Here is a 25,000-nt window from a genome sequence, read left to right on the forward strand (position 1 = left end):
TTTTTCTTCTTCTTCTTCTTCCACTTTTTTATCCTCCTTTCCTCTCCTCTGCTCTCTCTCTCTCTCTCTCTCTCTCTCTCTCTCTCTCTCTCTCTCTATTTTTTCTATCATTTGTCCGTATACTCTCGGTACAAAGAATTGTCCGGAGGAATCCAGAATCCAGCAACCAATTTCCTACAAAAGGATTATTTTTCACCAAGGGAAATGAGCTCTTCTTTGTATTTTCATACCAATTTTTCTTCTTTTCTTATCGGATCTTTTCTTCAAACTCTTCCCCACCCCCCATTCCCTCATCCTCTACAGATAGCATTTTCATCCATTTCTTCTGGTTATGAAACGAACTTCGATGGTCGTCTTACGATCGACAAATTATGGACGACAAATAAGAATTGGGAAAAATTTAGTAGTTTGTTTTGTTGTAATCGTAACAATAAACAATTTTTATCTTTTATTTCAACCTAGAATTTGATATAGGAACACGTTCGAATATAATTCTTTCACAAGGTTTTCTTGTTTTTCTTCTTCTTCTTCTACTTCTTAATCTTTTCTTTTCTTTCCTTATATTTATTCTTTTTTTATTTCCGACACCCACATCCGAATCCACATCTTTTCCGTTCCTTTTCGTTTACCCTTTTGTCCGTTTGCTTCATTAAACGACAAATCCAACGAAACTGGGTCAGGATACCGTGCCTGCCTTCTCATTATTGCTACGTAAGGGAATAATTAAACGAGAAGATCGTTAGGAAACTCCCAAGTGGTGGGGCGTTAACTAGAAACTTCGCATCTTTCGATACGTCGTGGCCCTGTTTCAAGCACGATATCTCTCGTTGAGCCTTGACTTCCAAATTCTCACAAACAAGTTTTAATGTATCGGAGATAGGAAGCGAAACATTAGTTTCTGTAATATCAAGGTAACATTGCTAAGTGATATTAAGATGAACGAATAAATATAGAATACAAGATTCTTTAAATATAGAAATACTTAAATGTATGCACATATGTGTGTGTGTGTGTGTACGCGTATATATTTATATAAAAATGATAATGTTGCGGGCTCCGATTTGCATTAGAAATGTATCAAATAGTACGGATCCAGCTTGTTATCGAAATGATCAAAAATTCAATGCCTTAATACATATATTATGTTTGAAAGAAAATAGAAAATAGGTCGTTGAAGTTACGTTTTAAGTGAACCACATGTCTTATTAAAAGATCGAGTAAGAATCAAGGACGCGAGACTTGCATAGATGCAGAGAAAGGAAGAAAGAAAGGAAGAAAGGAAGAAAGGAAGAGAGAAGAAAGACAGACGAGGAAAGGATGACAAGGATGGAAGATGAAAGAGAGTCATGCACAAGGCGAAAGACGAAGAACAGGGCGTTAACGAGATCCAACCAGTCTGGTTGAGGGGATTCAACTGAGTTTGAACTCGAATTTCCTTCCTATCCCACCTTCGCACACCACGGGTAGTTAGCATAATTCTGTTTATGAAACTCTCTGAGTTCTGGCTCGACTTCTCTCTTTCCCTACGCCCAGCTCTTCCACTTCTAGCAGCATCGACCTTGTCGTACTCTTCCTTCCATTTTGGTCTTTCTCTCGTGTTCTGGGCAAACTAAATGTACCGCTTGCGTGCTTTGAATTCGATTTAATCTCGGCGAATAAGAAGAAGAAGAAGGAGAAGGAGAAGAAGAAGAAGAAGAAGAAGACAAAACAAGGTACATCGAAGGTACCATTTCTTTCCTTTACAAAAGTGACAAAGAAAGACAAAAGATAAAGAAAAGGAATAAGATGAAGAGACTTTATCTCTGCGTATAAAAGCACAATAAAAGTTGATATATTTTCTTCTTTGAAACAAAACAAAACAAAACAAAACAAAAAAAAAGAAAAAAAAAAAACTAAGAAAAAAATAAAAAAATAAAAAAGAAACATAAAAAAAGAAAAGGAATACAAATAAAAGTGCATTCACTACATAAAACATAATATACGAATGATATTCTTCTCTGATATTATAGATCTATTACTCGTTAGGATATTTACTACGGTGAATAATTAAGAGAATCCCGAAGTCAGATGTAAGATCCATTATCTACCATTGAAACTACAATCAGTATTGTACCGATAGGAAGAGCTAAAATACCAGAATTACCGTGCACTATCGACAAGTGGATTCCATTAGTGGAGTCCAGACAAGATCGTTCATCCTCGCCTATCGAACTGGCGCCGAGATTGTCTGACGATTCCTCGAAAAGCCAAACCTTGCGGAGTGGAAATCAAATCGTGGTGGAATATGCCGATAATTCGTGAAATGCAACTATGGAGATGAAAGACAGATGGAAATGGAGAGGGGGAAGGTTCCTGGATTGTTCGGTTAATGTCCAGGTAACCGAAACGACTTGGTGAATCAGGTGAATCATTTTCTTGCTCTGTATATATGTAGTATATATATATATATATATATATATATATATATATATATATATATATATATATATACACTCGTCGACTGTCCGATTACAGCGTTCTCTGGAGGATAGTTGGCATACTTGACATAACGTAACGTTGCTCGGTCATTGTACGTACGTGCATATATCTCATACATATGTACGGATATACACGTGTGTGTTAGGTACATCTATACGTATAGAAGAGCACTCTCTGTAGTGAACTCTATATACATATACACATATGCGCGTACGAACGTACGACCCCCTTATAGCCTTCTCACGTTGAAAGCAGCAGATACGTCCTGTTCATCGACGCTTATCGAGGGTCGTTGGATGGAGAGCGTGCGTGAACACCTAACAGTGATGGCGTACTAGCCGAGAGGAGTACATCGCGTTTCCTCGCTAAGACATATATATATATATATATATATATATATATACATACGTAGATAGGTAATACGTATCTATGTGCAGCAAATCGCGGTGAACGGTAACGCGAACATCGCGGGGCAGGAAAGGGGTGGCTCGAGGGCTGGACGGAGAATGATGGTAGGTCGTGCTGGTACGAGAGCAAGGGTCGGTGACAAGGCAAGGGTCGTCTCCGTAGCATTCATAGGACGGATATATGCGCGGAGACAATGACGATGACGTAATTATGGTCGGTTAGGGTAATATCCCAGACTGTCGAGGCTCAACAATAGAACGCGACCAGGATCGAGGAAGAGGAGATGCGTATACTGTGCGTCTATCTCTCTGCGCGTACTCTCTCTCTCTCTCTCTATCACTCTACTGCTATCGGTCTACCCATTCTCTTCATCCTTATTCGTCTTGCGAGCCATCTATATCTTCTTGTAACTATGCCAAAATCATGTCTCTATCTGCCTAAGCTATCGTTCGTACGTTCTGGATAGCTCGTAAGCGGAACATCGTCTATCGGATGCGTATCGGTACGATTACTCTCGACTATGTTCACGTTACTCTCGCCTTCTAGAGAAGCGTCCTCTTGTGTCAGATGTTAGATAGGCTTATATAGAGAGTATGAGATATGGATGTAAGGTTCACACGTTTTAATCGAATTTCATGGGGTGGGGAGAGGGAGGGAGGGGGGAAGAACAGGGAGCTATAGAACAAGTGTGATCACGGTATACCCGGGTTTTGTGATAACAGTTTAAAGGACATTGTTGTATCTGATAATACGGGATATCTATTTTAAACGGTTTAATTTTAATATAGAATTTATTCCTTTCGTCGTTTTTATCGATTTTGTTTTCTTTGCGAAGAGAACGAACTATTACAAAAGAATAAGGTTGTTCTTTTTTTCCTCTTTCTTTCTTTCTTTCTTTCTTTCTTTCTTTCTTCCTTCCTTCCTTTCCTTTTTTCTTTATAAATCTATTTTATCGATAAAAGTATCACTGAAACATCATTAAATTGCACTTTCTATACCGATAAGGATAACCGAATCCAGAACTTAATCGAGTATTCTGTGCTATTAGAGATAATTCGAAATCCCCAACGATTATCATTACAGTTGCAGCGGTGCATTGAGCTCGTTCCTGCAAAGGGCGAACAGACCCTTGATTTCCCTGCCATTCTATTCCCTTTCTCCTTCCGACATGTGCAAATCGTGTGTGTACGCCGTAATGATGCACGATCGACTTCCCCTTGATTTTAGTACTACAATCTGATAAGTACTTTTCATTATTATTTGTCATCGATTAATAATTAATGTTAACGAATTATAATTTAAGTTGATAAGTGTAAATGAAATTCGTGTTTTATTTTTTTTTTCTTTTTACTAAAACATTGAAACGAAATAAGAACTGAAGCAGTTTCTAATAAATCTCGACGATACCAATCTCGATGATAAAGTTCCAACTTCACGCGGGCCAATTTAGAAAAAAGTCGCGATTTTCGTCGTGAGCGTTGCGTCAATGACACGAAACGGGCTAAAGTACCAATCTACCAACGTGACACGCGTTCATGATGCTGAATATTCTACCTCCTGACGACCTGTCATCACCAATTATAACCCATTCACTCTTCTATCATGGAGTTAAATTATCTGTAGACCATCAGATCTTCCTTGTCCTTCACCAACTCTTTTCGAATCTACATATATGTATTATATGTAATATCTTTATATGGAAAATAAATCTTTAAAATTAATTATCTACTACGTATAATTAGCTGCAAAACGCACACACATATATAATTAAATTAATAATTGTACTTGTACACAGCTTCTATTATGTATAACTAATTGAGAATGTAGAGAAATAATTTCAGAAATTTATTTAATATATTATGTTGACGATATTAAAGTATTATATATTAATATTGTTATACATATGTATACGTGTATTATTAAATTAAATCAACGAGAACAACATCAATTAAAATCGACTAATTTTATTAATGAAAAACGCGATCGTCAATTTTCTCTTCATTTCGCAGAAACACCAGTGAAGCTAAAAAAAACAAACGTTGCACGACAAGCTGTTTTGGTTAGCCAGCGATCCGAGAGGGGAACAACCTAACGGCACAGTGCGTCGGGATACAATGGCTCCTTGATTACGCGTCGCCGGGCCGAGAGAGAGAGAGAGAGAGAGAGAGAGAGAGAGAGAGAGAGAGAGAGAGAGAGAGAGAGAACAGTTCCAAACAAATATAAATAAAAAAGAGTAGCTCCTCCCTCTATCTCTCCCTCTCCCTTTCCTTCTATCTTTCTTTTTGTCGACGTTAACACGACGAGGCGGACCACCATCGACGCGAAGAAAGAACATTGTGAGATAAATAGAGAAGGATGTTGTTAGAAGGACGTTCTGCTACTCAAATTTATCCTTGAATAATTTTACGACAAATAATAATAATAATAAAAATAACAATAACAATACAATTAGAAAAAATTAAAAAAAAATAAAAAATGTTAATTCTGCATGATTTTATTTTTTATTTATTTATCAAATTTTTGATACGAAATAGAATGAACTGAAAAAATGCAATTTTCATTTTATTTCTAATAAATAAATCATTTTTGAATTTTCTTTCTCTCCTCATTTCCCTCTCTCTCTCTCTCACTCTCTCTCTCTCTCTCTCTCTCTCTCTCTTTCTTTCTTTCTTTCTTGAAATAATTTAATCTAGGTAGATAAATATCGGTCTTATAAAATTAACAGATATAAGAGTAAAAATGACAAAGGGAATACATATTCCACGTCGACGAACAGCGCACGGTTACCATGTCAAATATTTGATTCGCTAACCCCATTGCAAATCGCGAAACCTAGGTTCTACATTTTCTCTTAGTACAATCCTTACAAACACGTTATTCGGTCCCATCTGAATCATAACCTTCTCCACAGGTTGATTCAAAATTCAATAGGTAAAAGCCAAGGTGTGTTTCTCTTCCTATTTTCTGCTATTTTAATCCCATCGTATAAGAACTTTCCGAGAAATTTCAAAATCGATGCTGATAGTTTCAAAGTTAATAAAAACTTTTTAGTTTCATATATAGGATATATTATATAATCCAATTAATTTTTTATAGTTTTAATATAAACCTAATAATGTTGACGAATGATATTAACGTAATTTCCGCATCGATCCACTGAATTTATCCTTGAAAAAAAATCGAGAGAGAGAGAGAGAGAGAGAGAGAGCGAGAGAGAACAACTATACGTCTCGTAGACAGACAGTCAAAATTTAGGTGTATTTTAACGAGCGATGAGTACAAGGAGAAAGGCAAAGATGTCAACGACGACGACGACGACGAGAACGACGATGATGAAGATGACTACGACGACGACGACGACGACGACGACGACAACGACGACGAAGATGAAGATGACGACAAAGACGACAAAGACGACGACGACGACGACGATGACGATGACGACAACGAGAACGATGACGACAACGAGAACGACGACGACGATGACGGTGACGATGACGACAACGAGAACGAGAATGACAACGTCGAGGATCGAATACACGTTTACATGAAAATGGTGGTGGTAGCTAAGTATAGTACGACAGACTAGACGGCGGCCACTCTACATAATTGCTAGCTATTGTGCGGTGTGTGTACGCTCTATACCCTCTCGGCAACCAACTCTGAAGCTTCCAAGGCTTTCCCCAAGGCAAATTTATTTTTCACCACCGTTCCTAACCTCCGCTAACTCTCGGGACAGCCGAAAGAGAGGAAAGAGAAAGATAGAGAGAGAAAGAGAGAGAAAGAGAAAGAAAGAAAGAAAGAGAGAAAGAGAAAGAAAGAGAGAGAGAGAGAGAGAGAGAGAGGGAGAGAGAGAGAGAGAGGGAAAAGAAAAAAGAATCGTGTGGTCAACCACCTTATCGGACGAACAAGCAGTCAGTGAGGCAGATTAGCAAGGGAATGGCCGGCTTTCCTAATCGTTGACTTTAAAAGTCGAATAAGCTATTGCTTATATTTTAAAGTTAAAACATAATCATTGAGAAATGTTGAATAACGAAATTTGTTAAATTTGAAAAAAAAAAAAAAAAAAAACAGATTTATGTCTCTGTTTTTGTTGCTTCCTTTTATTAAAAAAAAAAAAAAAAAAAAAAAAGAAAACAAAAAACAAAAAGAAAAGAAAAAAAAAAAGAAAAAAATATTTAAAAAAGAAGAAGAAAAAAGAAAGATAAGTAAAGAATCAGGGTCATCTATCTCAAAACTGGACCGTATTTTCATTCCCAGCTATTTCCTTCTATGCATTTACAAGATCTCTTCCGATGATAAAGATCGCAATCCGAGTGATAAGAGCAGTAGTGGTTCTAATTTCAGCCCTTTTTCAAAAAAGTCCATCTTCCTATCTCTAAGGAAGAAGTGGAAAGTGGAAATGGACGGAAAGGATGGATTCGAATAATCGTGTGTTTGCCAGACGAAATAAGCGGAGTCTACGTTAGTCAAGCATCGTGTAGAGGGTTTCAAACTGTGACGTTGGTAGAGACGAAGGAAGGTCGTGGATAGGACCTGGACGCCTGCGCTCAAAAGAGTGAGTGAGACAGGAAAGAGAGAGAGAGAGAGAGAGAAAGAGAGAGAGAGAGAGAGAGAGAGAGAGGAAGAGACAGAGAGAAAGACGAGGGAAGGGCAAAAGCGTTCATGCAATGCAGATCGTTAAAGCAACTTCGCGTCGGTGACCCGAATGTAGCTTATGGAGACAAACTGTGCGGCTAAAAAAAGGAAAATAGGTAAAAAGGCGACGATGAAAGAATGGAAGACAGAGTAATAGGAACGAAGAAGGATCTCGAATTGATATTCACTTCCTCATTTTGTTTTTCCCTATCCATACATATATACTCTCTCTCTTTCTCTCTCTCCTCTCGCAATTCATAATATCCGATTTGTTTTCATAAATTTGCACGACCATATCCAAACTAACGACGCGCATTGAGAATTCGTTTATTTCTACGAGACCTTTGAAGAACCCATTTGTTTGTTTACTCGCAAATATTTCCGTTATAACTTTTCCTTTTATTTTCTGTAAATTTTCTTCCTGAATCATTTTAAAAAGGATTACTTTCTTTATTTGCTATTCTCAACGATTTTCGATACCAGATAATAATTAAGGATTTTCGTGATCGACATACAAATATTGTTCTAAAATAAAAAAATAAAAAAATACAAAAATACAAAAAAAAAAAAAAAAAAAATACAAATATCGGGTAAAAATTTGATTTTCAATTTGTCGAATCAAAGAACAAGTTTATCTCAGATTTGACATTTTTGCTTCATTTTTTTAACGGATCCATTAAATCTTCACATCTTTCGTCACTGTATCGTTCGTTCGTTCATTTCTATAACGAGTGAAAGCAGCGTTAATCGTGATGCTGCGAAAAAGAATATTAATGTGAGTAATAGAGAGAGAGAGAGAGGGAGAGAGGGAGAGAGGGAGAGAGAGAGAGAGAGAGAGAGAGAGAGAGAAGGAACAAAAAAAAAAGAATAGATGAGGTAGTCCGTAGATTAACTTAGTTCAGAGCAAGCGGTTACAGGAGCAGCGAGGATTGGCAAAAGCAGACGCACGCAAGTTGCAACTGACAGGGTGCACCTTGCTCGACAACTTAGAAAACTCGTGTCGGAGTAAAAGGAATATAACGGAGCGTGTTACTTCTATTTCCTTCTCTTTTTCACCCTGATCCTACCCTTCTTATGATATATTTTGAACTTTACTCCTCTGCGCTCTCTCTCTCTCTCTCTCTCTCTCTCTTTCTTCATTTTCCTCTCTCTCTTTTTTTTCCTCTTTCTCGCCACTGTACTATCTTATTATACTAGAATACCATATAGAAAGACACAGCGTTAATTACTGGAGACTGTTAATTATCAGGACAAGTAATATTCGAGGAACATTTTCGTTTGTCTCCTTCGAAAGAATAAAGCTTTAATTCTCTTCTTGGTATTCTATTGTTAAACTTCTACTTTTGAAGCAAGCTTTGTGTTTCGAAGCAGCCGGTTATGTCATTAGCAAAGATGAAAATATTTTCTAAAGGGTGTGTCCGAGAGATGTCTCCGAGCAAATATTGTTTGATTTCGATATGGCACGTGATTATTACTATCCTTCCTTCCAATATATATATATATATATATATATATATATCATGATACAATTATTCACAAGTTTAACTACCCATATTAATATTTTTCTTTTTTTTTTTTTCAATGTTCATTTCAAAATGAAAAATTTCCCGATTGAAAATTTTTATGATAGTTCTTATTATAAGCAAAACGGAAGAGATAATGCGTTATTTTCAAGAATAACGGTAACGACGTACAAATGGGTGGACAAAGTATCGTGGAACGTCATCCCTGTTCCGAAGATAATGGTTTACTTAAAACGCGATATTTTATCTACGGAAAAAATTCAATTTGCCGCAGCAAAGTGCCGGATCAGGTTTTAAAATTTCTGATATTGCGCCAAGTTTATGTTTTCCGAAAAAAAGAAAAAAAAGTAGTTAAAGAAAGAGAAAAAGTGAGAGGGAGGGAGAGGAAGAGAGAGAGAGAGAGAGAGAGAGAGAGAGAGAGATAACAATCCTTATAAGACCGTGGCTAAATGAAAAAGTTCAAATTTAAGATAGAGTAAAACTGATTAAAAATTGAACGATTAATATTTTACTTGTTTACATTTGAAAATATTTATCGATCTTATAAAGTAAAAATAATCTCGATTAAATGAGGAAACAAAAAATCTAACGAGGAACGAGAAATTCATGTATTTGCGTTTTACGAGAAAGAAAGAAGGTGAAAAGAGAGTGAGAGAGAAAGAGAGAGAGAGAGAGAGGGAAGGAGGGAGGGAGAGAGAGAGAAAGAGAGAAAGGGAGGAAGGAAAAAGAATACATAGTCATCTCGTTAAGGTCTACGGAAGCGATACTTTACATCGAAAGTGCATTAAAGCGTTACGAAACGATTCGTAAAGGAAGGCGAAGCGTGCAACGATCGTGTCGTCTACGAAACGGAATACCGTAATACCATAGACGCGTCTGGGATCGATACTAAACGTAGAACGAATCGACGAGGTCGTTATTTAAAAGACGGGCGAAATCGAAAAAGGGAAGGCGGTTGAAAAGGGGGACGTAAAAGAAAAGTAAGAATTTGTGAGCGACTTGGAGGAGGAAAACTTTTGCATCGCGCACCGAAATCTTCTTTCCTTTTTACTCGTTCTCCCCCCCCCCCCCCCCCCTCCTCCTCCTATTTTTCCCTCCTCACTCGTCCATACACCTTCCTCCTCCCTCTCACTTTCTCTTCTTCCTCTTTCACTCTCTGAGAAATACTACTACGAAGTTGCCGACAGACGCACTTGATTTCACCCGACGACGAGCTTCCTGCAATCGGTGCCGAACGCGATATTTCCCGTCGAATTAAATTCTACGATTATGTAGGAGGAAGAATCTCGGAAAGAATTTTCGTCGATTCCTTTGACGGTTTACACTCGGGAAATCTTCTTCTATGGTCCCGTTTTCAAAGAGATGGAAGAGATCCTTAATCTTTCGATCTCTGATTTTCCAGCAAATATTTATGCAAGGACTCCCCCACTGCCGTAGAGGTAGATCACCCAATCCCTGTCGTGGGTTGTAGTAGTTCGAGAAAAAGAAAAAAAAAAAATAAAGAGAAAAGAAAAAAGAAAAGAAAAAAAAATTAAAAAAAAAGAAAAAAAAAAGGAAAAAAAGGAAAAAAAAGAAAGAAAGAAAGAAAGAAAGAAAGAACGACAAAAAAAAGATCAGAAAATTATTATTTTTATGTCATTGCTTTCGTGAAATTCATAATACCTATCTCTCTCGAGCAGCATAAGAAGATTCCCCGGAAATATTTTCCGATAGAAAAGGTGAGGGTGTATATATATATATATATATAGATATAGTAGAGAGAGAGAGAGAGAACGCTATAGGTTGGGGCTAATACATCGTATACTGAACGTTCGCTAAAGTAAAATAGAGAAATATCGGTTAGATTAGTCGAAGAGGCATCGCTATGGTAGAAGACAAGGTACAGTTCCGTGCCATCGTGAGTAGACCTTCGGTGAGACGGGGTGAGAGTTAAATAAAGCTTGTGGGATCTCCGACCCTTAACCCCTTCCCCTTCCCTTCTCTCTCACTCTCTCTCTCTCTCTCTTTTTCTTTCTCTCTCATTCTCACAAACCTTCGTCCCACTCACCCCCAATTCTCTTTCCCCGTTTATCCAAAGCGCGAAGCTTCATTCGGTGTGGAAAACGTTGCTTTAGGGCTTTAAAGCTGCCCATCGCCATACTCCTTTTACCATGTTCGTTCTTTTAACGAATGAAAAAGAAAAACAAAAAAAAAAAAAAAGAAAAAAAAAAAGAAAAAAAGAGAAAAAGATTGAGCCAACGTAAGGTTAAAGAGAGGAGAAAAAGTAGAGAAAATATTCTAACGCACTTTCCGGAGGAGCTTTGGATTTTCATTATTTTTCTTTTTTTCCTTTTCTTTTTCTTTTTTTTTCTTTTATTTTTATTATCTTTTTACCCTTTCTCTTCTTTTTTTTTCTTTTTTTTTTTTTTTTTTTTATCTTTTTTTCTCATCGACTAAATCTTTGCTTGCACGCGTAAATACGCGTGTTAACTCTTACCGGGGAAAAACGAGAGGACGTTAAAATTACATGTAGATACATACACGGGGCGTATATATCGCACGTAATACAATAGATTTATCCCTTCTTGTTTTACGAGCGCATCGCTACCTACAGCCTGCCGGTGAAAATAAAAGGGAATAAGGGAAGAAAAAAGAGATATAAAAAAGGTGTATGTACAGGATAAATGGCAGGAACGTTAGTCGATCGAATATCCATACCGTTCTTTCACTTTTATACCTTTGCACTTGTGAATCCTGCGTTGGCACTCGATAAGCGATACAAAGAAATAGTAGTCGATTGAAAAGCGTCGAAGTTATTGGAAATCGATAGATGACAATGCGGAAACTTTACGAGTACGGTCGTGTTTTTAACGAAAAATGTTATTTCCAAACGAGACGTTTCAGAAAGAGACAGAGACAAATAAAGTCGAAGAGAGAGAGAGAGAGAGAGATGAACTCGCATGGTCTGAACGAACATTCGTGATTATCGTTGAGAATGAAACGTAAAGTCGCGCTAATCCGAGGAAATTGAAATCGGAAAAAGAGAATGGAGAGATAGTATTTTATCGCTCCAGAGGATATATTATTCGAAAATAATTTGATAGATCTTATTTCCAAAGACCCGAAGAAAATCTTTTTCTATTTTATCAGAGATAATGACAAAATAAATTGAATAAATGTAATTATTAAATCGTTGAAAATTGGGCTATCGGATTTATTCATTCGTTCGCCGTGAAAGAAATAGAAACCGGAAGGAAATAAAGCGATGACATAGTAGGAAGGAGAAGAAGGGTTAGAGGAAGAAGGATGTGAAAGGACGAGTAAATGGGAAAGAGGATGGAGAGAGATGGAGGACATGGCTCTGATTAGCATGCAAACTACGCACGACGCTTCGTGTTACCTCCGCGTGCCTCGGAAAATTTGTGCGCCATTTGTGTGTCTGTGTAAGAGCCCTCGTATGTAACTTCTATGTATACGTCGTTCGTTTCACACGGGCGTGACAATAACGAGACAGCAACAACGGTTCGCGAACCGACAAGAGAAAATCAGCGAATGAAACGACGAAACCCAAGGTGGTCCTTTGGAGGGATGAAGTATGCTTGGAAAATATATTCAAAGTGGAGAAAAAGGAAAACAGAAATAAATAGATAGATAGATAGATAGATAGATAGATAGATAGATAGATAGATAGATACGTATATAGATAGATAGAAGGGAAAGGAAGAATATTTTTTTATTCTATTTTATTGCGATGCAGAAATATCGACCGGTAAAATAAGAGAAAAACAAAAAGAATATTCTATAAAATATAAGAGTCACGTGATTGAAGAGGTACGAGTAAAAAAATATAAGACAGAAAGAAATGACCGCAATGATCGTAAAGGCGAAGAAGAGAGACGATGGGAGGAGAATGAAGAAAGAAGAGATACCACACAGAAAGAGAGAACGAAAAGAGCGTGGAGATCGCTAACGTTCAAGATACCGCACGGCCGGTGGTTCACCATAATGGCCACCAATTACGATAAACGCGCGAAAACAGGGCCCGCATTGTCGCTTTTCTCTCTCTTTCTCTTTCTCTCTCTATGGCGGTTAGTAGAGAATCGCTTACCGAGAGTGGAGCGGAACTCGGAGTGCTTGATGCCGATAAAAATACGGCCAAGTAGATGCCTAGCTAGCATTCAATGCTGAGCTCTGTGTGTATCTAACACGCGAACCATCGAAATCGTCTTGGTTCATAGCCGATTCTTTTCTTAACCAGCAAGTTCATCGATCGAACGTCTTTCGATGTTTCCCCACTCTTTTTTCTTTTTCCTTAACATTAATCTTCTCGCATTTTTCCGATCAACATCGATCGTCGAACTTTTGAAAAGAGAAGAAAAAATAGAAAAAAAAAAGAAGAAGATAATACGTATTATTTTCCAAAAATATTAGTCCCTCTATATCTTATCACTCTTATCCTACATCGATAACATCGTTTAATGGAATTGCTTTGACCTTGTCTTGACAACAAAAAAAAAAAAAATGGTTCTCTCTGATATCTCTTCGTTGACGTTTCCTTTCGGCTCTCTTTTGACTTTCATTCTTCTATGTTATTTGTATACTTTATCTTTGCTTTTCTTTTTATTTCCCTTTAAATTGGAAGAATTTAAGAACGGCTCGATGTTTCAGAAGTAAACGTTAATGTCCTCTTAGACGTATAGGAACTCTCGACTCGGACTGCGTTCGTTCGAATTTACATAATAGCGTGACCGCCTTTTTGGGGGTTCTTGTTAAACACAGAAAGAGAGACGTTGTTTGTCGTTTATAAGTGTTTTACGAGCTGACGTGGAAAGAAACCACCAAGGTTTACGATATTTACTATTTGCGTGGGTCGTCCCTTTATGCTGTCTTTTAACGAAACTTTACACGAATTTTTTCTTTTTTTTTCTTTTTTTGTCCAAAATATCTTCCTTTTGTCAAATGGGAATGAAAAATGAATATGATTGTCATATAAATATATTACTTCGATCTTTCCATCTTTTTAGAAAATACTTTTAAATCGTTTACAAAATTCAAATACATTGATCATTTTGATTGAGATATAATAATAATTTCCTAACATTTGTCTCATAAATTTGTGAAAATGATTTCGACATTTCCATTATATACTACGTCATCGAAAAAATTTGTCCGAAAAAAAAAAAAAGAATTGTAAATTATAAGTGTCATTGTAATTAAGGTATAATATTTATTATAATAAAATTTCAATTATTTATGAATCAATTAAATATATAAAATAAAGTTTGAAAAATTTAATAATATACAATATATGATATATTAAAATTTATCTTTGAATTTTTATTTGAAACTTAGATTTTTTTTTTTATTATTTGAAACTTTCTTAACTATTCAATATATATATATATATATATATATATATATATATATATATATATATATGTGTATGTATCCAAGTGGCAATAAGTACTAAACTTCGCTTTTGTAAAATATCATCATATTACGAAGATCAAATCATGCTAGAAGGAGTATATGCGAGTGGGTCGAACCTATAAGAGTGGCGTAAATCTTCTGAGTGGGTTACGTGTGGGAATAGATATAGAGTACACGCATACTACTTCTTTCCTTTTTCTATCTACCAGACGATCATGTTTCCTCTCTCCCTCCCTCCTTCCACCTCTCTCTCTCTCTCTCTCTCTCTTTCTATATCTATCTCTTTTTTAGTCTAAAAGACAAGGAATAAGAAGAAGAAGGAAAAGAAAAAGAAGAACCAAGCAATGCTTCAAGAACATCATCTTTCTACAAAACAAAGAAATCATCATTACAAAGAAATCATCGTTTACAGATTATCAGAATAAAGTTGCCCTCTTATCCTCGACAGTACCACGCGACAGCACTAAAACGCACTCTTTTCCATCCTTTCTCTCATCTAACAGAACGATTTATATTTCGTTAATTTAAGACCTACTAGAATGTCGATGATGCATCTTATTTTTGAACTCATAGTTCTTTAAAAAGAAAAAAAAAAATCATATCATGAATCATCTTAAAAGAGTTCGATTACGTAAAGATGAAAAGTTTTCTGTATTTTTATCGAGACTTTGAGAATGAAAGAGACAAAAAAGGATGGAAGAGAGAAAAAAATTGTAACCGGAAGGAAAATTATTTTCTTCTCTTTCCTTTCCTATGATCCATACATAATCCAGCTTTCTCTTTTGCACGTACGATCGAAATTGTTGATCATAGAAAAGTCGAAATATACTTAAGCGTTTAAGTTTCTTGTTCGGCACGAATTACGAGAGATCGTCGATCGTTTATGTGTAAATAACGTCCGTTTAACCGACTTCTTGTTTTATCGTTAGAACGATATAAAGTAAGTGTGTTCTTGCGACGAACACATGATCGCGTGACCGTCTCCCTCCTCCCATCCCTCCCACTCACATCGTAGTATCGAGTTAAAATGGGTTAAACGAGTTACCATATCGTAGGTGAACGAGGGAAGCGGAGATTAAGATCCAGCTAAACTTAACGGAGACTTTACTAAATTTGACGCAATAGTTTGCTTTAACTTTCTTGAGATCGTAAACCCGATTATTTCATACTACCTAATGAAGATAAATTACTATACCGTTACGGAGTTAATCAGATTGTTTTTGGACAAAAACTAATTCCCTTTCTCTCTCTCTCTCTCTCTCTCTCTCTCTCTCTCTCTCTCTTTCTCTCTGTGTGTGTCTTTCATCATACATATATACACAGAACTTACCATTTAACGTCTAGATGTAATATACGATTTAAGAAAAGGAAAGAATTCGGTTCGAAAGTGGAAGCGTTAAATCTTGAAAGTCATTACCGAACAAGGATGGAGGGTGAATTTTTTTGGATCGAATTCGAGTGCCGATGACGTACGTTCTATCCTCGGCTTTCTACAACAGCCAATCTATCCTTCTATTCCATTTCACTTCCTTCGTCTTCTCTCACCACTACTTTGGGGACACAATGAGACCCTCCTCGTCGATGGTCTCTCGAACACTTGAAATATGGTTACAAGCCGAACGACCTCGAGACCGGGAACACCTTACGATGTCCGACCGGAATGAAACTTAGATTTTATTGCCAAGAGAACCCTGAGTTCCAACGATGACCTCTACCAATTTTATGTACGATCCGATATCCACCACGTACTCCTGTTTTCGAACGTACGTCCAATATCATTCCAAGCAACGTTCTCTCCTGTCTCTATGAGATTATGGATCTTTTCTCTTATCCTTATTCTTTTATCCTTCCCATCCTTTCCGTTCTATCGTATTCGGCCTTTTCATTTCAGAAATATTCTTCTTAACGGTAGAATGACCGCTCAATGATTGTTCCAAAATTTCTCTCATGGTACTACGAATATAAAGTGTACTTTAGTTTCTCGAGTATCGAGAGTTGATAGCCAGTAATCCACGCGAGTGTTTCTAGTGCTACTTTAAATATCAAATTTTCTCCTGATTGCCTCTTATCGTTTCTCTCTCTCTCTCTCTCTCTCTCTCTCTTTCTTCCTCTCTCTTTCTCTTTATCTCTCTATCTCTGTCTTTATCTCGATCGATTTAAGTATACATAGTAGAATAATAACTGACATTAGTATTTACTAATTATTCGAAACGAGCAGCGAAATAATCCCTCAAATCATTGATTAAAAAGGTCAAAGGTTAATTATCGGTTAAAATTCCAATGGAATATCATTTACATGAATTAACTTCACCGGGGAAAGGTTACGATGAAGTTTTATAACGAGATAATACTTTTCCCGTGTACTCGCGGATCCAGTTATCTCGAGTTTAATACGTTTGATTCGGATTTTAGTAGAAGGACTAAAAACTATCAAAATAACTTTTCTTTCGCTAATCGTATATTAATTTCTTCTTTTTTCTTTTTTTTTTTTTTTTTTTTTTTTTGATATCGTAAAACCCCGATTTACCCGTGTAAAAATGATTTCATAATTAATTTTAATATAAACATTGCGTTGTACTCACTTCCAAAAAACAACAGAGACGATAGCTGCCATCAGAAGAAGGACCACCGCACACGTAATAATCAGGGCAGTGCTTTGTAGCGACGGATTCGTGTGATAAGATGCGTCGATCATCTGAAAAGAAAAAAAGTATTGATTATATATAATTAGTCGTAAGAAACGATCATTGGAATTCATTACATTATTTTATTATATATCAATTTTCTGACAAAGTTCATATGAGTTCATTTAATACTGTTGAACATGGAGTTAATTAAGCTCTTTGTGTAACTAAGTAAAAGAAATAAAATTAAAAGAAAAGAAGTAAAAAAGGAAAAAAAGAAAAGAAAAGAAGAAAAAAAAAAAAGAAAAAGAAAAAGAAAAAGAAAGAAGAAAGAAAAAGTAAAAAATAAGAAAAAAGAAAATTAGTAAGAACGAGTAAAAGGGAAAGCAAAAGTAAAGCGAGATGCAAGGACGAAAGCAAAGTAGGAGGACAGGAGAAGGTGGATCTCCGCTTTCCTTAATATTAATTACCGCCTGCTAATTACTTAATTTATTTAAGCTTTCACGTAGTAAGATTTTTACATTACAACTCGGACGTGCGACACAAAGGGAAAGCACCACGATGAAAAAGTTAAATAAAAAGTTTTTTAATTTTTCTCTCTTAAACGTATTCCCGGCGGTCTTTCGTGCTCTGGAATACGGTGTTGATAATTTCCCGCGAAAAAGTCGAAGACCTGAATGTACGTCGTGAATATCATGAAGAAAAATTATTCGTTGACTTTATTACAGAAAACTCAATGATATTAAAAATTAACGATTACCTTTCCGAGTATAAAAATGATTTAATATAATATTTTGTATATCTTTGATCTCTCTTTTTGGTCTCATTGACCCTTTTATAATATATAAATAGTTTTCTTTTTTTAATACGTTGATATGACTCTTTTTCCTTTTTTCTTTTCTCTTTTTGAACTCGAATACTCGCGAAAGAAAAAAAAAAAAATCTCACTCGCATTTAAAATTAAAATCTTTAAAAATTATATAAAAAAGAATTATGAAAATCATTAAAAATATAATTAAAAATTTTTGGAAAATCATTCTTTTCTATGTACTTACGTTCGACGTTAATGTAATGTTAAATAAAATCTATCCTTTCAACGTTTTTCCCGTCGACATAGACAAAGCGACTGGATTCGATCTCGAGAGAATAATTAGCGATACGCCGGACGTTATATGAAAAAGTAAACGAAGTAAACTTGTATCACAAATTGGTTTCAAATACAAACTCGCGTGGAAATGATTAAGGTCGAGCCAGCCATCAACGCATTCAAAAAAAAAAAAAAAAAAAAAAAAAAAGAAAAAAAAAGAAAAAAAAAGAAAAAAGAAAATTAGCATCCCTATCTAGAAGCGAGGATCCTTTGTCAGTACGATTGTTAAACGAAATTACGAACTCAATGCTACGCGTTTTCCAGATACTCGTTAAAAGAAATGAAAGAGAAAGGGATAGGGAGAAATAGAGAGAGAGAGAGAGAGAGAGAGAGAGAGAGAGAGAGAGAGAGAGAGAACAAACGCGTTTGGAAATAGCGATCTCGAGAAGACGGACATCCCAAGCAATTAATACAAACTTCATTGATATAACAAAATAAAACTAAAAGTTTTTATTAAAGGATACGATGAGTAGATCGAAGAAAACGATTTTGACAAATAAATACAAGATATATGGATAGATGACGGATATATATATATATATATATATATAGACAATATATTCTTTTCGAAAAAAGAAAAGAAAAAAAAGAAGAAGAAAAAAAAAAAAGAACAATTAGTCGAGCGATACATTTACGTTATATCTTCGTAAATACATATGTTCGTCATTTTTCATTTACGTATAACGATTTTGGAAGAGAAAGAAATCAATATCGTAAACAAAAATTCATTTTCTTCGACTAAACTGACATAAGAAAATTATATCGGCCCCTTTCCCCCCCCCCCTCCCCACTCTCACCGGATGCGATAACGTATTGGTTTAACTTCCGAGAATTTCCAGGGTTAAAGCGTAACCAATAACATTGAATCTTGGCTGGTATCGTGATAACACGTTTGTTACTTTTGAACCCTCAATTGAAACTTATTTTCGTCTATCTTCTAACAACAGTATATCATCCTCGATCGTTCGATCAAACGATACTACGAACGATATTACGATAATATATGTGAATCTATTGAAAATGAATACGTACGTACATACGTAAAAGTACATTGTATGCAGTCCGATCGAACACAAGGAGCTTAGAAAGTACGACAACGGAACGGTGCCCTAGAAGGGAGAACAGCAAGCGAAGTACAGTAACGGTAGTGGTTGGTTGCAAAGCGAGGAGGGTTGATATCAATGGATAGTGCTCTGGGTGGCTCGTGTTACGTGTCGCGCCTACAAAAAGGGAAAGTGATTTTCATCCAATGGGGGAAAGAGAATTTGCAGGAAGGAGAGACTTCCTTCTCGAAGAGTATAATCCACTACTATACCTATGTATACGGCAAGGTAGGTAACCAAGCAAGGAAGTAAGGAACAGCCTCCGTCCTATCCCTCTCTCTCTCTTTCTCCTACTCCTCGTCTCGTCGATTCTTCGAAGCTCATCGATCGATGGTCTTGGTTGGCACTATATACGAGGCAGGCGTTTACCTGCCTCGGGAAAAGGTGATAAAAGCCGAGTGCTCTGCTATTGGAATAACAAGGATAGAACTATCCACGCGCCAGCAACTACGTCCTTTTACTATCACGATAAGGGCATGCCTGTGGTGAGAGAGAGAGAGAGAGAGAGAGAGAGAGAGAGAGAGAGAGAGAGAAGGAAGCGGAAGAAGATAGGGTGAGAATATGCCGCGAGATAGAATATATTGTGTTACTTGTCGTTTGGCATCGGCCCAAGAAAAGCAACATTTATCAAAGAGGAGTTCACACGCACACTACGCACTTCTTCGCGAATGACTTTCTTTTTCCTCTTTTTCCTTCTTCAAGGAAAACTCTCTCTCTCTCTCTCTCTTCATTTCTTTTCCTTCTATTCTCCTCGTCTCACTTCGATGAAAACAGCACGTTTCCCTTTTTCCCTTTTTCTCTCCCTCCTCTCTATCTCTCTTTCTCTCTGTCGGTCTGTCTGTCTGTATGTCTGTCTGTATGTCTCTGTCTCTCTCGCTTTCCCCTCTTTCTCTTTTCGTCTCATTTTCTCTTTGGACCCTAGCGAAAGCTCATCGCTCATCATTACGGAGATATTAATGGCGTCGGCTAATGGATTCAGCCGAGAGACTACCGCCCAGTAAGAGAATCTCTTCCTTTCTATTATATGCCTATACCTCCCACTCTTCTTCTCATTCTCCCTCTTCCTCTCTTTCTTCTCCTCCTCTTCTTTCTCTTGCTTACCATGTTTTTTCTTCCACTCACGGAGAAATTTGGAAAATAAAGCTACTCCGAAATGATATATCGCCTTTAGCGTTGGTTTCTAAGCAAAGCTAGAAAGATATATATATATATATATATATATATATATATATATATGTACATATATGGAAAGAGAGATAGAAAGAGAAAGAAAAGTCGAAATAGCGTAGAAAAGGAGGTTTCTTCATTCGGAATATCGTTCTTGTAGAGGGGTGCGAACGAAAAAAAGTGGAATGGAGCGATGCCAGGAAGGAAAAAAATATTTATCTTCCGATTTTGTATGAGTGAATTGTACATAAGAATTTCGATGAGTCTGCTACGATGAGTTTTCCATGAAACAAACCTATCTGAAAAGAATTCGAAGGGAATATGATGGAGTAAAAGAAAAAAAAAAAAAAAAAAGAAAAAAAAAAGAAAAAAAGAAAAAATTATCGGGTATAGAACAAGAAATCATTTCGAGAAAAATTAACAGCGATACGACGAAATCGACTAGGAATAATGGAAGTTCCCGTTGTATTTTCCTTAGTATTATTCTATGCAACGGAAATATATATATATACTCGAGTTTGCGTTTAACTCCCGCGAGATATCCGTGCATTTACCTAATGCAACACGGAACGACGGGAATGAGAATGAAAGCTGATGTTACCGTAACGAACTGTTAGATAAAGGATACGTAAATATCTTTTCTTATTTAAACGTTTGAACGTACTTATTTGAACAACTATATTGAATTTATGAAAATATCTCTAACAACAATATTTTCCTTCTTGTTTTTCATGCAGTGAAATGCATTTGGCAACATATCAATATTGTTATAAAAATATTTTTGAATAGCTTCCAATTAACAAATTTCTTTCGTAATTTAGGTATAAAAGGGAGGAAAAAAAAAAAAAAAAAAAAAAAAAGAAAAAGAAAAAGAAGAAACGTGAGAATAGTAAACAGATCTCAGTACTGCTTTCACTTATCTTTTATAAATTCTTAAGTAATTCATTTCTATTCCTTGTACATTATCATTTGCAAGAGAGAAGAAATGGAAGAAAAGGACCGTGAATCATTTAAAGAAATCATAGAGTTAAATCAATGGTGATATTTCTTGAAAATGAAGGAAGCTCTGTCGTATATAAGAATAAGCATATTCTCATAGCTGAAGATCGCCGAAAATCGACTGTAAAAGCTTTAGAGAATGAAATCTGAAATGACGTTATTGTTTCGACGACGATGATGATAGTGGAAAAAAGTAAGGAAAACAAAAAATTGCACTCCGCTTACGTTTGTGTACTTTTCCAATCTTTATGTATCGAAGTTTCTTTTTCTGATCTCATTTTATCTTAAAAATTAACAATAAAAAAAAGAATTGATAAAGATTTTAATTTTTTTATTATTTTTAAATTTGCAATTGAATATATCTACAAAAAAAAAAAAAAAAAAAAAAAAAAATTATTAGAATACTTTCGAAAATTCTATTAAATCATTTTTACATCTTTTACAACAATATTTACAATCAAAAAATGTTCGTAGATTCTGCGTTATGTATTAATAATCATTAACGCAATTGAAATTGTTATTATAAAATAATACATTTATATAAAACAAACAATTCAAACAATTGGATTGGCCGATAAGCAATATCGAAATTTTTATTAATTTATATTTAAATAATTTATATTAAATAAAACACTGATATTTTCTATTAAAAAAAAAAAAATGTTTAATATCATATATCTAAGTAAATAACATTATATATATTATTTTTTCTTTTCTTTTTTTTTTTTTTTCTTTATTTTTTTTTTATTGAAATGTTTAATATTTCATACATAACATTAATACACATAACATTATAGAGACTAATGTTTTTATTTAGATATAAAACAACTCTTTTTAGTATTTTATATCTAAATAAATAATAAGTATTTTTTATTCAGCTAATATTTTTTATGTCGAAAATTTCGACATTATTTATCGGTCAAACCGATAAATAAATTTTCAAATTTTCTCATAAATAGGAACTTTCGAAATAAGTATCCATTAAAAAAAACAATTGTTAATTGTCTCTTCTTTCTTTTCTGCTCCGTTTTATCATTATTTTCTCTTCTTTCGAAGAAAGAGCAAAGAGAGTAAAAGAGTAAATAAACGAGAGAGAGAGAGAGAGAGAGAGAGAGAGAGAGAGAGAGAGAGAGAGAGAAAGAGAGAGGTAGTTCGTGTTAGGATTGATCACTGAAACCAATGAACTTCCTTTAATAACTTGTGGAAAGAATGAAAAAAGAAAAGTAAAAACAAAAAAAAAATGGAAGATAAAAAAGTTTAGATCTGATTATTTTTTAATAATCCTTTTAATAATAATTACTACATCTAGATCTTGGCTTCGTTCGATACTCGGCCACGATCTCCGCTCGAATATCATCGGCTTTAAGAATTGGAGGATCGGAGGAAGTGAGTAGTTTACTCTCTCTCTCTCTCTCTCTCTCTCTCTCTCTCTCTCTCTCTCTCTCTCTCTCTTTCACTGCGCGAGCGCACTTAAGTCTACGTGAAAAGCTCACTAAGGGGACGGACATCGATGCGCCGACTGGTTTGAAAGGTGGATGGAAGCGGAGCAGAGCAGTGGCAACCGGTAACCAGATATCCGATCCAATTAATGGGATCCTCTTGGAAAACTCTGCCAGCTTTGCTTCGTTCAACGTATGCAATAACGATCCGTAAACCGTTCGAACGAACGAACGAACGAGGAAACGGGAATCAAGTATTTCTTAAGAATCAAGATGTTGGAATCATTGACTGGAAACTGTATCACTTTGCTAGTAAATCAAAAAAATCATATATATATATATGTAGTTTATTTTTTTCTTCAGACTCGAATCAGACTCTTGAATATAAAAACATTGACTATTTTTTTCTGATATACATTTTTTTTTCAACTATAACATTACACATTAGAAGAATTGATATGTATATTTACTAACAGTAAAGTATTTTATATTTTTATTTTTCAATATATTAATCTTAAAAAGTGTTTATCATTATAATATAGTTAGAAAAAAATTTGATCTAAAAAAAAAGAAAAAAAAAAAAAAAAAAAAAAAAAAAAATTTGGAATGTTATTTCAATTTTATATTTAAATAATTAGATAGAATTTTGTGTTTGATTATAGAGATTTTATTAATCTCTCAAGATGGATTCGAGCAGGTTATCTATTTGTTTTAAGCGAAACAAGATGAGATTAATTTTTGAACGCTTCAAAATGACAAACGATATTTATTTATAACTCGATATAAGTTCGAGGAAAGTCAATTTGAACGAAGAAACGATCTGATTGGGATGATCAAATGATCGGTCGATGAACGATCGGTTCTAAAAGTTTTGAGTGGCAATAAAGAGTCAGAAAAAAGTTTCATATTGATCTCCTCGCGAAGAAGGTCATTTCGTCTTGCGATATTACCGAATTCGAATTGATCTAGACTCGTTCGTTCTTTGGGTTACCAATTGAAAGAAAAAAAGAGAAAGAAATAGAGATAAAAATAGAGACAGATAGACAGACATAGAAATAGATAGATAGATAGATAGATAGATAGATAAATAGATAGACAGAGAGAGAGAGAGAGAGAGAGAGAGAGAGAGAGAAAATATTGAAAAAACTCGAAATATAATATGCAAGAGAAGAAAGATAGTAAAAGGGTAATAATATTTTCATCGATTACTTCGTTTTCGCATAAAATGATCGAGAAAATGGATTTCATAATTCATAGATCAATAACTATTTTTTATGCGTCACCAACTAGAGGTTTTTAGCTTCTTGTACCGAGATATTAACTGCGACGATAACGACTCCTTTATTTCATTCCTCTTTTATTTCCCATTTATTTTTCTCCTCTATATCGTTAACTACGGCATATGACATATCGCTAAGAGATTGAGAGAGAGAGAGAGAGAGAGAGAGAGAGAAAAAATTTGCGTAAATTTTTATGGTATAAAAAAAATTATATCGTAAAGGATCTCGAATGAGTTTAACAAAAAATAAAAGGAGGAAAAAAAGAAAAAGGAAAAGAAAAAAAAAACAAAAAAAAAAAAAAAAAGAAATAGAGAAAGGAAAAAAAAAAGAAAGAAAGAAACGAAATCCGAGAAAATATTATTGGTTAATATAATGACATAAAAATTAATTGAAAACACAAATATGTACAAATGTAAAGTATTTCGATAAAATGCAAGCGAACGTCGTTCGTACGATGTCACCAACGATCGATACGAGTTCGAGGATTCTCTTAATAGTGCACATGGATGGGCTAACGATACTATTGAGACGGTTTGTTTATGTATTGGGGACGAACTCAAGGTCTTCTACTTGACTCTCTGTACTTATTCAATCGACGATGAGTGACAAAACGAGAAAGAAAAACTTGAGAATGAAATTAGTTCATAGCGTAACAAAATAACTAAAGTTAAATTAATTCATCTAATTCAAACAATAACTATAATCGATATTGAATTAAGATTAAGATATAATACGTAAATTATAGGAACATAATTGTATTAATTACAAATCGATCGGTAATATTT

The 25,000-nt window shown here is 35.1% G+C and overlaps 1 protein-coding gene across 16 annotated transcripts in view; it reads right to left on the bottom strand.

Moving 5' to 3' along the window:
* Positions 1-25,000, bottom strand: part of LOC124957931 — a 406,825-nt gene that overhangs the window by 33,028 nt on the left and 348,797 nt on the right. For 15 of the 16 annotated variants that reach the window (XM_047515496.1, XM_047515497.1, XM_047515490.1 and 12 more), the window contains one exon: positions 17,039-17,151. In XM_047515496.1, coding sequence (XP_047371452.1) covers positions 17,039-17,151 — 113 coding nt within the window. Of the gene's footprint in view, positions 1-17,038; positions 17,152-19,263; positions 19,448-19,542; positions 19,614-25,000 lie in introns of those variants that run through there. The other variant, XM_047515503.1, reaches the window with a different exon arrangement.

This window comes from Vespa velutina, chromosome 2 (assembly GCF_912470025.1).
Source record: "Vespa velutina chromosome 2, iVesVel2.1, whole genome shotgun sequence".
NCBI classification, from domain to species: domain Eukaryota; kingdom Metazoa; phylum Arthropoda; class Insecta; order Hymenoptera; family Vespidae; genus Vespa; species Vespa velutina.